A 13,186-nucleotide genomic window follows, 5' to 3' on the forward strand; every position below is an offset into this window, starting at 1 on the left:
GGTCTTCGATATTCCACTCCATCAGTTGTTAGCAAAAGTGCAGGGAGCAAACTGCTGGGATTAGAGGTTCCTTTCATCCTGGACACAGCACTGAGAGCTCAGATGTTACTATACTACTATGTAGGGCTTGTTCTACACAGATATATGCTGCACTAAGGAACAACAAATATTATACTGCTAACACTGCAGTAGCCTTACTCTGCCACACGATGGCAGTCCATTGCCAAAAATAAAAATCTCATTGATCATCTTTTACCTTGATGGATGTAAAATACACAGGATACTAATAAACAGATTTTTTAATAATAAAAGTAACACAATGTAACACAGGTACCTAAATCAGATCATGTTTTTCATGAGATAATAAACCTCTCAAGGTAACACTGAAGGTCTTTCCACATATGGGTCACTTTGCAGTGATCATCGACGGACCAAATAAAGGATGAGTGACCTAGCCCTATATGTACAAGCCTCAGGACAAAAGTGGAGGAAACATGTAGCCCCTAGCTCAGGAAGTACACGAGACAACTTGTACTGGTGCTCAGAGACCTCTGAGAGAAGGATATTAGGAGTTTTGGGCAGAATATCATCAGTTGATGCTTGTTGATGAAATAATAACTTCATTTTTCAATAAAATTATATTTACAGATAAAAATATAGAGAACTATGCGTTTCACGTTCAAAATGACCTCTTTCACTGGTTCATTAAAATATTACTGTCCGGCTTGGCGTAGTTTTGTCTGAAAACCTGCAAACAAAAGTTTGCTGGCTTCTCAAAAGAAGGCAGGCAGGGGGCAGGAATGGACTGTGCCCACCCCCTCCACCAGTCACTGCATCCCTCAATGCCCACAAATTCGCAATTTTAATCACAAATTCTTGCATTGCACACTACGAGTGGATGTAAGGAACAAAAAGCAAAACACATTGGGGTTTATTTACTAAGTGTCCCGCGGATTGCACTTTCGTTGGCTTTTATAAATTTTTAGTGCTTTGCGCCGCTGTGACAGCTATTTAGAAGGGGATTGTGTCGTACGCATTCAGATTTTTGTGCAATAGCGCTGACTTTCATGCAACAGAAATCGGGGACATGCCCGACGGACGATCCAACTGATTCGGACTGAGCACAGGATTTAACTTTAAAATTGTGTTGCAAGACATGCACTCACATACACCGGGAACAAGATGGTGAACTCTGGCGGACCTGAGCGGGGAAGCGACAGATGCAGGATATCGGGTGCACGCACGTAGTGAGTTGCGGCAGCTGTGCATTGGAGTCGAGGAACGCACCTTGGGGATCGCGCAGGGACGGGTAAGTAAATCTGCCCCAATGTCTGAAATCTTTGTTGGATAGCTGGAACTATAAAGACGATAGGAGTAGGGTTAGGGTTGAGCCGACCGGACTGGCGAAAATAACGATTTATGCAGTGACGGGACAGAGACAGGAGAGTACAAATAGCAGGTTGGAGAAGGTGATGAAGGGGGGTAACAAGTCATGTGCTGAGAATTTGGTGGAATAACCTGGTGACAGGTGTCCTTTAGTAAAATAGAGGAAAATTACTCACGGGCAGGGTACAAAGCGGCTGGTATATAGCATACCAGTCTTCAAGAATTTGATTTCCATATTCCCAGGAAAAATTGATTTAACCCTTTGTAGTCCAGGTCCCTTTCTATTACTACATTCCAGTTTTTCACTTCTAGCATTATAAAAGCCATATTTTTTTTATTTTATTCACAGAGTCATATCTATTCCTAGTGGCACCATTTCATATTTTGTATCATGTACTGGCAAACTGGTAAATAATTCCAGTCAAGCCACTTTCTTTCTAGCTTTATTTTTTGATCAAGGAAATACCTAATTCATAGTCTTGTTCTGTTTTAATACCTTTATAACAACTTTCCAAAAAGAAAACAAATGTCTTTCCTGTCGAACTTTGTAAGATGTGTTTTTTTTGCGGGACAAGCTGACATTTTGCGTTATGTCATTTGGGGAATTACATGACCTTTTAATAAAATTGTATTAAAATTTTTAAGGAGGGCAAAAGAGTAGTAATTTGGACATTTTGATGTTTTTTCCCCTACAACGGTCACCATATGGTACAGGTCTAAAACTTTTTAGTAATCAGGTACTGGCTGCAAGCAAATGTTTTTTATCTAGGGATTGCAGGGAGTGTCTAGATTTAAGTTTGCGTGCCCCACACTTATCCTGTACCTGAACCCAACCCGTGTGTACCCACAAACCATATTACCCTTACCTTACAATGCCCCCTTTCCTGCAGCCCCATTACAATGTCCCCTTTTCTGCAGCCCCATTATAGTTGCCCTTTTTCTAATACCGTGAGTTCCAGGTGTTCCATGGCCCAGTCTGAGTCCCGGTGAGTCCCGGTGGTCGTCCAGCGCTGCTTTTATGGCATAATTATTTGTATCCATAAGGCATTTTGGGACACGGTTATAGAGATATATGCCAAGTTGTAAATTACAGCTGGTTAGCTGCCAGTGAATTTGTGGTGCTTATCTTATTCTGCTTATTTTATTCTGCTTTTTTTGGTGGGGGGTGAACTGATGGCTGGTTTAACAATTTTATTTAACAAATAAAACTATAAGCGATGAGAAGACTTAATAATGTGATAAGTAAGAAAAAGAGGGTGACAATAATGTGTGACATGATCTGTATATCTACATACTCCTTCCCCATCCCATAAACCGACTGTGCAGAGAGCGTGAAATGTGCCGCAGAGCCGCCTTCATACTGGTGGAGGGTGAATGTGTTCATCTTCATGAAGCACTGCATATGAAATTTAATACTGTGTTTAATTTCCATTTTGGTATAAATGAATTTGTTTTTCTGTACTTTGCATATTTTAATAGACTCAGAGGCTTCAGAGTATCCGGCAGGACCAATAAAACTGCTAGTCTGTGACGTATATCCCTCTATAGCAGTCTGAATCCATTTTGCATATGATAATCCTTTCACATAACCAAAACCATATTCCCTGTATGAGACTTACCAGATCCACAGCACAATGATAGCTAAAGTTTTGTGTGAATCTTATCATACACCTTTACAATGATACATATATATTACAGGGTACAAGGGACAGACCTATACTGGTTACCAGCTATAGTAAGGTCCAATGCCAGGCAGCAGCTACAGAAGCAATAATAATAAATAACAGCACTGTTAAAAAAAAATCGACTTTTTCCCTTTTGGACAGCACTTTTAAGTCCACAGTCAAACTCCATTTATCAGCAAGGCATTCCCTATACAGGCAGTCCCCGGGTTACATACAAGATAGGGTCTGTAGGTTTGTTCTTAAGTTGAATTTGTATGTAAGTCGTAAGTGTATATTTTATCATTGTAATCCCAGACAGAACTTTTTTGGTCTCTGCGACAATTGGATTTTAAAAATGTTGGATTGTCATAAGAATCAATATTAACAATAAAGCTTCATTGCAGACACCTGTGATAACTGTTACAGCTGATCATTGTAGCCTAGGACTAAAGTACAATAAATTACCAACATCCAGTGGTCCGTTTGTAACTAGGGGTCGTATGTAAGTCGAGTGTTCTGAAGTAGGGGACCGCCTGTACTGTGATAAGATTGCAGATTGCTCTTAGATCCCTAAGATGACCATGCACGTAAACTTTAGTAGGATGAGGATATCATGTATCAAGGTGGATCATGGTGGTGTCCTGACATGGAATACAGGATCAGATGTTGCATTTTTTTACATGCCCACTCCTTTTGTTCACATGGGAGAAAAGATGCAAGCACAGGTCTCTAGCAGTGGCCTATTCCCCTATCCATGTTGAGAAGGTATGTTCACTTGGCTGAGGCAAGCTTGCATGTGTATAGTAATAATTCATGATACTAAAGTGTGTAGTTACCTTCCAGGCATTCATTTTTAATGTCCTTTTTTAGTTACAGTAGGAAGGGATTTTCTTCCTATGAATGGAATATGGTAGATGTCTGTCGCTCATGTTTGCCTCCTCTAGGTCAAAAAAGCTTCATTTTAAAATGTCTCAACCTTATATATACAGATTAAGCACCACTACACACATATGCCAGGTTCTGGGAGCGGCTTTTTCCGGGAGAACTAAAATCCATGGATCCAATCCTTATCTGCCCAAACAGCTGCCATCAAATAAGATGATTGGTCTGTCCTATCAAAACCACTGGGTTTAGAAGATACACATGTAATGGTTTCATGGTTTTAGCCTACTAAACATGGCTTTAAATGACCAAGGGGACTGGCCAATCATAGCCATGGTTAGCTGCTCAATTTGTCAGATTCTACCAATAAGGAAATATGTCTGTGTCTTATGGCTGAACCGAACGCAAACATCTTGTCTCTAACTATAATGTAAAACAATGCACGAGGCGATCACTGGTATAGTATTGTGAACGGAAAAGGAGCTGTGTGTGTGTATTATGCCCTAGCTGTTGTGTTGCTGAAAAACCCTCCTTCCAGCAAATAGTGGCTACATAATCTAGACCACAAAAATCACATAAAGAGACAACCAATCCTAAAAGACACAATTTCCATCTACAGGAGTGCTGGCTAATGGTTATAATGGTCTGATGGATCAGTGAGATGAGGCAGCTCCAGAAGACCAGATGTCTGAGATTATATCAAATGCAACAGCTCCTTGTCTTAATATACAAAGGGCACCATAAAGTGCAGAGCAGCAGTCCTACTAAAATAAGACACATGGCAGAGATTCTGCATTAACAAAACACGTATGTGAATCATCCTCAATAGACATTGGACCCTTAGGCTATAACTACAACTATATGTCAGATAAAATCAGGAAAATATAGAGAGAGCTTCATAGTACATTGCTCTTCCATTAATGGATCATGTATTAAACTACACTATATACACAAACAGCTCATCAATATATACTAAACTTCCTCCAGAGTAAAGAAACTACCAAAATCTGCATAAAAACAACCTACAAATGTAAACCACACAGAGTCATAAACAATAGACCACAAAACAAAAGGTTCCAGCTCCAGTTAATATGTAGAAAAACAGAAGCCTGCAGTTCCAGGTCCTTGAGCAAAAAGAAAAAACTATTTGTCTTAGAAAAACTTCATGTTATTTTCACTTACCCGATTACAATACAAGAAATGGCAGTGCCCAGAAATGCGTAGGTTAATATGGTTCCCAAATTGCGGAAGAAATGTCTCTGCAGCACAAGGGACAAATAGTTACTGAAATGGATACAATCGTTACATGGTAACAGTATATAGACAATATACTTGTGTCTTATCATATGTACAATATCTACAATCCTAAATAGATGTTATAACACTGATCTGTAAAAAATGTAACATACAGTATAGACACAGATAATATAATGCCTCATGCACACCCCATCAATGTCCATAAGAAGTATGAGCCTTCTGCAAACATGGCCATGAATAAGGACTGCCCTATATTTTGCGCAATGCGGTGCAATGTACCTTCTCTGTACCATGAACATGGCCAGTCAAAGGCAAGGGGGCCACGAGTTAGCCACAGTTGAAGGTAAATCTACACCAAAACAAATATACAGGGGCGTAACTAGGAGAGGCAGGGCCCATAGCAGACTTCTGAATGCCCCCCCCCTTCCTGCTTTAAATATGCATATTACACTCATATATATATATATATACACACATTTATATATACACATCCGGACCATGTTTTTCCAGGCATGGAAGACCTACAGTTTTTATCCACAAAGGGATGCTTATTTTGGCAATTCACCTGTATGGCCTGTGAACACATGCAGGTAGTTATGGACAAATTTATTGACTAGGCTTTATAGATGGTGGTAAAAAACAAACTAGTGCTCACCATATATAATTTGTTTTATTATGGGAATGAGTGCTAAGCATCTAGAATGAGATGTAATATTGAAATAGCTTCTTTTTTATAAGCAATAAAAAGTCAATATCTTACCTTCTTTAGACTATATCCAGCATGGAAGATTATTGGGGGTAGAAGCACATTAAAGAAGACTTCAGGATCAAAAGTCATCTGTAAGCAAAAAAATAAATGATGTAATAGGTCAAAAGAAATACTGTAATTAGAGATGAGCCGACCACTGGTAAATCATATCCATGGCTATTTGCTATGGGCGTCATTTGCCAGATTGGGTTTTCGACGATTGAAAATTGCATGCAAGATGTTTTTACATATTTTGGGGGTTATTTACTAAGGGTCCACATGCGCACTTTCGTTGGACTTTCTAACGTTTTCGACGTTTGCGCGGCTGTGACAGGTATTTAACAGGGGTTTGCGCTGTGATTGTGTCGCACCCGATCAGATTTGGGTGCAACTGCGCTGGCTTTCATGCGGCACAAATTGGGGGGCGATCGAGCGCCGAATTTAACTTTCAAGTTGTGTCGCAAGTGCAATTATATGCACCACGAAGAAGATGGTGAACCTGAGCGGGGATGGGCACATGCAGGATATCGGGCACACAACCTTCAGACAAAGCACTTTTGGGGAGCTTCGTCAGTCAGGTAAGTAAATGTGCCCAGTGTCACCTCATTTCATGAAGTTTTCCTTAAATCATCTAAAATCCACAAGAATTTAGAATTTTAGAATTTTTGCCATTAATGTATTGCAACATTTACAGTTCTTTCATTACCATTACCACAGCCACTGGCACAATGGATGTCATGTACAACCTTACATAACAGCCTCATGTTGAATGAGAGTTTTGGTTAGAGCTTAATGCCCTCACTTGGATGTTTGGCTACAATAAACTAGAAAGAAGAGTGAAGCTGCATACAGAAAAGAGTCAGCTTAGATATCAATCCCATGAATATACCTAAGTAATAATTGTAATATCTGCACATGAAATATACATAATCCATCGTCCCCTGTGCCCTCACTAGTCCTTTCTATTTGGTTGCACTTCCTGTCACTTAGACCTTGTACGGCTTTGTGTGTAGATAAACAGGAAGTGCTATTTCAGCAATCCCCGCTGCTCTTTATACCATGCGGTGCACAGGTCTCATCACCATTTCCTAAAACACTAATGTACTGCACAGCCAGCAACTTGTAGATATGTTATCTCAACAATTCCCAGCACTTCAGCTGTCCTGTATTCAGGGTGACTAGATGAATACAGTAACCAGACCATGTGGTCACAGACATTTCTTGTTGTGCAAACCACATTACAGGCAAGAAGACAATGTGAACCATGCCCTGTATTTCAATGGAAACAAATGCAGGACATCCTAAGTGACATATATAGCACAGTAGTACTAGTAGTTTTTGATGAATTGCTTGTGTACCCATCAGTTACTGTAAGCCAAAATAGAAGTGGTGGACCACAAAGAATAGGTGTTCCTTTCCAATATACCTTATCTCTATGTAGTCTGGATAGGAACTCATGGTTCCAGGTCTGGCTAGTTGCTGTTTCCCTCTTACTGTCATGGGCATAACAATGCAGGGGATGCGACCGAGATCGGGCCCGGAGATGGAAGGGGCCTGCATCCTGCCATAATCAATTTTATGTGGGAAAGACATGTACACAATTGATTCCAATAGTGGCGCAGGTAAAGACTGTGCTCTCTGCCTGCGCATACTGAATGATGTCATCAGGCGGCACCAACGTGACATCATACAATGTGTGCAGGCAGAGCACACGGATGGACGTGCCTCTGCCGGAGCTGCTGCACAGGAAGAGAGAAGAGGTCCAGATACTGGAAGTGAATACTGAGTTATTTTTTTTAATTTGATGAGATACCCTTCTGCTACTGTGGACACTCATTTCAGGAAAGGGATGGCAGTGTGAGTTAAGGTATTTGGTGCTCTAATCCAAAGTTTGAACCGGGGCACAATCGAGCTTTGGTATGCCACTGCTTACTGCCACCCAAAGACATAAAACTGAGCTCCCAGGAGTTGTAGGTATAGAAAATAAGAGGTGGGAATAGAAAGATGGAGGTATAAAAACAAGAGAGATAGCTCCATAGAATGAAGTGGAGGACACAGAAAAATAAGCAGAGAGAGATGGATGGGCAATGGAGAGGGATGCAGGGGTCAAGATATCTTGACCCCTGCATCCCTCTCCATTGCCCATCTATCTCTCTCTGCATTGAACAATAAGTGGGGGACAATGTAGAGAGATTTCAAGGGTTCAAGTCATAAGCAGACTTCTGACCAGACTAGGTATCAAACATGCCCCACCATCACACCTTCTCATTCTCCCCAGGTATTCTTCAGAATATATGTTTTAGGTTTCCTTTCTCAGAAATCAAGATAAACAATTAAATAAAATAATAAAATCCAAATAATTATCTTTTGGTTTATAAGTACAGAGGCTTTAATGTAAGATAATATTGCTCAGCCCTTGTCTCCATACATGTTTTTTAACTGATGAAATAGCAGAGAAGTGACAAGTATCCAACCATGTTACTAAAGTCTACATAAAATACAATTGTCTCTTGTTTAATAACTGTGTAATTGGCACCAAGGACACCAAGGGACAATGTGGCTTTTGTGCCCCTTATAGCACTTTCCCGCCTATGTTTATTTGTGTCCATTTTAGTTTATTTATATAAAATAGGCGATTGTTCTATGCTTTATTATGTAATGAGGAGGTGACAGTCTTTGTCAGCTCTCTGAGGCACTGAAGAGCCAAAGGAACTTCATGTACCCATCTCCATCTTCAGAGTTTAGTCCAGAACCATTTAACAATTGTGTCTGGGACTTTAATAAGCTTAAAACGTTATGAATTGCTAATATATGCCTAAGCCGTTCCAGGCAAGTCATCTACTTTTGCAAACTGTTAACATTCAGAAATGAAAGATTCAATCAAATTTTTTCTAATTCAGCAATTACTATCTAACCCACATCAAGCAGCCCTAAATATACATGTTCCACTTTTGTTGAAAATCAAGTGGCAGATCCGTCAAAGGCCTAGTTCTCATCTCTGTTAGGTCTTCAGTTATTTCCTTCAGTTATTCTGAGCCAAAACCATAAGTGGTCAAACCCACAGAACTGGTTCCAATCTTTCCATTGTATGTTATCTCTGTGTAGTTGCCTCACCTGGTTTTGGTTTATAATAACTGAAGACATATGTTAAATGGCCCTTAGGGTGGGTTCACAATGGGGTTTTTATCACTGAACCTATTTTGTTTTATGGACACATATAGATTGGTTTTCACTTCCTGGCTTCAGGGATTTTTCACTGGTGCCTTGCTGACCCATTCTTTTCAATGGGCTTTTTCCCACTTCAGATTTTTTCACTGTTCAGTGATCAGTTTAGAACCTGTTCTTTTTGAGTTCACAAACAACAACTGATCAGTGAAAAAAACTGAAGTGTGAAAAAACCCATTGAAAAGAATGGGGTTCATTTATTAAGAGTCGTAGATCACACTTTCGTAGGACTGTTCGTCATTTTCGGGGATTGCACGGCTTGGAAAGGTATTTAACAGGTGTCTGCACAGGGATTGTGTCGTACCCAATCGTTTTTTGGCGCAGCTGTGCTGGCTTCCATGTGACACAAATTGCGGGGCGTGCCGTCGGACGATAAGATTGATTCTGAGCGCGGCATTTAACTTTCAAATTGTGTCGCAATACAATCCACTTACATGCACCACTTAAAAGATGGTGAACTCTGTCGGACCTCAGCGGGGAAGCGACAAATTCATGATATTGGACGCACGATCTTAGTGAATCAGGCCACACAGTGCATTATCGTCAGACAATGCACTTTCGGTGAACTGTGAACTGGAAAGATTATTAAATAAGCCGCAATGGGTCAGTAAGGCAATGTGAAAAACCTATCTGTATTTGTCCATAAACCAAAATGGGTTCCAATAGAGGAGACCTATAGAGTCACTTATGGATTCTCCTATAAGAGCTCACTGCCAGGGATTGTAGGATAATATGTATTCCTGGATACCTTTTGCAGCATGGCATTTCCTTGGTCGTTTTTGATGTTGTGCTTGCTGATTTCCCCGCGGTACTCATATTGGTATACGTGGTCTGTGACGTTTATAAGCAGCGTTGTGGGGTGGCTCTTCAGGCTTTCACAGTCATACACAGCCCCATCCTCCGCTTCATATGATTTTGTAGCATAGCGAATTATTAATCCCATCACCAAACCTGCAAGTAAAACAATGATAGCATTGTTATATCCATCTATTAGAACATCTATTCCATCTTTTGATACAGGTTTAGGTGGAATAAACCTCAGTGTACTATAATACCATAAGCAAGAAATCTATTACTGATAAAGGTGTAAAAATCTCCATACTTAATGGAGGTCTCTCTTTGAGGGAGACTGAAGTTCAGCATTATTTTTATGTTAAAGGGGTTGTCCAGTCACAACAATCCACAGGATAGGGGTAACCTTGCTGATCAGGGTTTGTCCCAGTGGTGGGACCTCCATGGATCAGCAGAATGGGGTCTGTTGTACTCAAAATAAATGGAGCAGCGGGCCAGATATCCTACCGCTCCATTCATTGTCTATGTCAGTGTCAGAGATACAGCGCTCAGCTGAATCTATCACTGCCATAGAGATGAAAAGTTCAGCAGGTACATGTGCGTCCGGCTGCTCTGTTCATTTAAAGGAAACCTACCATTTAGAATGGCAGGGGTAAGCTGTAAGTACCGAGCACCAGCTCAGGGTACTTACTTCCGTTAGTGTTATAAACTGCAGTATCGCGGTTTTAACACTTTTTAAACTTTAGAGCAGGAGAGGCTTCGGCGCTGCGCGCGACCGCGCGCACGCAACATCTCCGCTATTTCCTATGTAGGCGCGCGCACGATCTTGCGCACGCAGCGCCGAAGCCTGTTCTGGTCTACAGTTTAAAAAGTGTTAAAACCGCGATACCGCGGTTTATAACACTAACGAAAGTAAGTACCGGCACCAGCTCACCCTGAGCTGGTGCTCGGTACTTACAGCTTACCCCTGCCATTCTAAATGGTAGGTTTCCTTTAAGGTACAATGGACCCACCTTTTTATGATCCTTGAGGGTCCCACTGATCAGAAAGGGAAAACTCTGTTCCAGAGAATCCTCAATCCTATGGATAGGAAATAACAATTAAACTTGGGATAGCTCCTCTTAGAAGAAATTATCTTCCTGAGACAATCCCTTTAAAAGTCATGTCAAGATTTGCTCCAGATTGTTATGATTGATGTGTGGTGGTGGAGGGGGGGCTCTTGCAGTTGAAACCCTTTCAATCTGCTCCAGGTGCTAAGAGCATGCCCTGGTTGCACCAACTACCTCTTTAGCATATAACTTAAAATGGGAATTTCTCAGAAACAGTATAATAGTGGTGGAAATCCACAGCACTTCCATCATGAACAGGTGGAAAATCCATGTTTTTCCACCTGAAAAAGCAAAATTTATTATACTGTCGTTTGCTAAAATTTGTAGTAGCATTTGCACACATAAAATAAATAGCTAAAAGTGCTGATAATAATACTAATAATTCAAAAAAATATCCTAAAATCCAATCTAAGATGTGCTTTTCCTCCATGGGATGAAATAAAGCTATTTCGGGCTTCTCTGCTGGAGAGAAATCTTACTACTTTCAGATCCGGTAATGACTTGATGCTTCCAATGGTTCTATGTAATGTATTACACCGCGGTCCTCCTGACATGGGTCGTATTTGCCCCATATGGCGTCATTACACTGATTACAATGGCTTTGGCCAGGCCTTGATAAGTTCTGCTCTGTGCTTGCTTTGTCTACCTTCTATCAAGCGCGTTTCCCCATATCGACAGAAAGTATAAAAATAAATGTGCTAATAATGTGCTCCTTGTTTTGTAATCCGCCGGCGGACAGGGACATTGCTGCCTCGTGCTGTGTTTCATTTCAAATCAGTCACAAATGAGATATGACACTGGGAGCTGATAATTGTGAAGAAAAGAGCAGTCCTGCTGCCACAATCACTTAGCCGGGCTAAAGATGCCTCCCGCTGCTCCCTGGTACAGTTCTCACAGTCGTCTGGCGCAGGTCCATACCCTTCAACATGACAATTTAAAGAGATGTTGGCTGCCTCGGAGATTTAGAGCTCAGAGAGGTGGCCGGGCTTGATGTTTGGCTCCTTATGTGCGAGTAGGAAAGAGGATGGAGACAAGGACCTCCGATAAATTGCGTCTTGTACTGAGTTTAAAAATAACTGGTGAAGTAGAAATACTTCAGCCTCATACATGGCGGAGGCTCATGGTGAGAAAAGTGAAGCACAAATGAGCACATTTACTTACCCGTCCCTTTGACGCCGACGATCCGGAATGTCCGATGAGGATTGAGAGCTGCCGCGATTCACTAAGATTGTGCGTCCAATTTCCTGTATGTGTCGCTTCCCCCGCTGAGGTCCACCAGAGCTTACCTTCTTCTTTCCGGTGCAGGTGAGTGCTGATCTTGCGACACAATTTGGTTTTTAAATTCCACGGTTTGTCCGAATCAGTCGGGTTGTCCGAGGTCCACAGCCCTGCCCGCCTGCCCGATTTGTGTTGCATGCAAGCCGGTGCCGATGCGCCACAATCCGATAGCGTGCGCCAAAAACCCGGGGCAATTCAGGGCAAAGCGGGAAAAGTCGGGAAACCTGACGAATATGCGGTGTTTGGACCCTTAGTAAATGTGCCCCAATATCTCTAAATGAGTGGCATCATCCATCAAGACGAGATCTGGATCGTCCCCAGAAACTTTTCATGTAGCGTTTTCCAATATCGAATACAATTTTACTTATCTAAATACAAATTAAGTAATAGGATTCAGAAAAAACTGAAGCAATGAGGAATCCATGAAGTTATATCATTGGCGTCTTTTGTATTAGATCTATTACTGGATCTATGAGTAAGTGTCCTTGGATTGCCATGCTGGATTTTGATGGTAGATTTGCTTTGATGGTAAGAGGCATTGAAATTCTGGGGAAATCCAGAATTGTCAGATCCTTAAAAATTTATCTATTTTAAAGGGAAACTGTCATCAGGAGTCCATTTTTGGCTCCCGCTTGTCCCCATAGAGAATACTTTACACATTGCCAAAGAGTTTTTATAGTAAAACTCTCTGTTTCCCCCCAAAAATATAAGTTAGATGAAAGTTCACCTTGCACTTTACCTTTCTAAACAGGTCTATAGTACTAATCTGAAATCCCCTTTCCCAAACAACCCCAAAAGGCTCTTTGATAATCTTCACTCGTTACTATCACCAAAGGTGCAGCCAC

At 41.1% G+C, this 13,186-nt stretch overlaps 1 protein-coding gene across 2 annotated transcripts in view; it reads right to left on the reverse strand.

Annotated features, from left to right (window-relative positions):
• Window positions 1-13,186, reverse strand: part of SLC9A9 (solute carrier family 9 member A9) — a 448,763-nt gene that overhangs the window by 421,486 nt on the left and 14,091 nt on the right. For both annotated transcript variants that reach the window (XM_072143078.1, XM_072143077.1), the window contains exons 2-4: window positions 9,911-10,113; window positions 5,950-6,027; window positions 5,115-5,191 (exon numbers count right to left, since the gene is read on the reverse strand). In XM_072143078.1, coding sequence (XP_071999179.1) covers window positions 5,115-5,191; window positions 5,950-6,027; window positions 9,911-10,113 — 358 coding nt within the window. The remainder of the gene's footprint in view (window positions 1-5,114; window positions 5,192-5,949; window positions 6,028-9,910; window positions 10,114-13,186) is intronic.

Source organism: Engystomops pustulosus, chromosome 3 (assembly GCF_040894005.1).
Source record: "Engystomops pustulosus chromosome 3, aEngPut4.maternal, whole genome shotgun sequence".
NCBI lineage: Eukaryota > Metazoa > Chordata > Amphibia > Anura > Leptodactylidae > Engystomops > Engystomops pustulosus.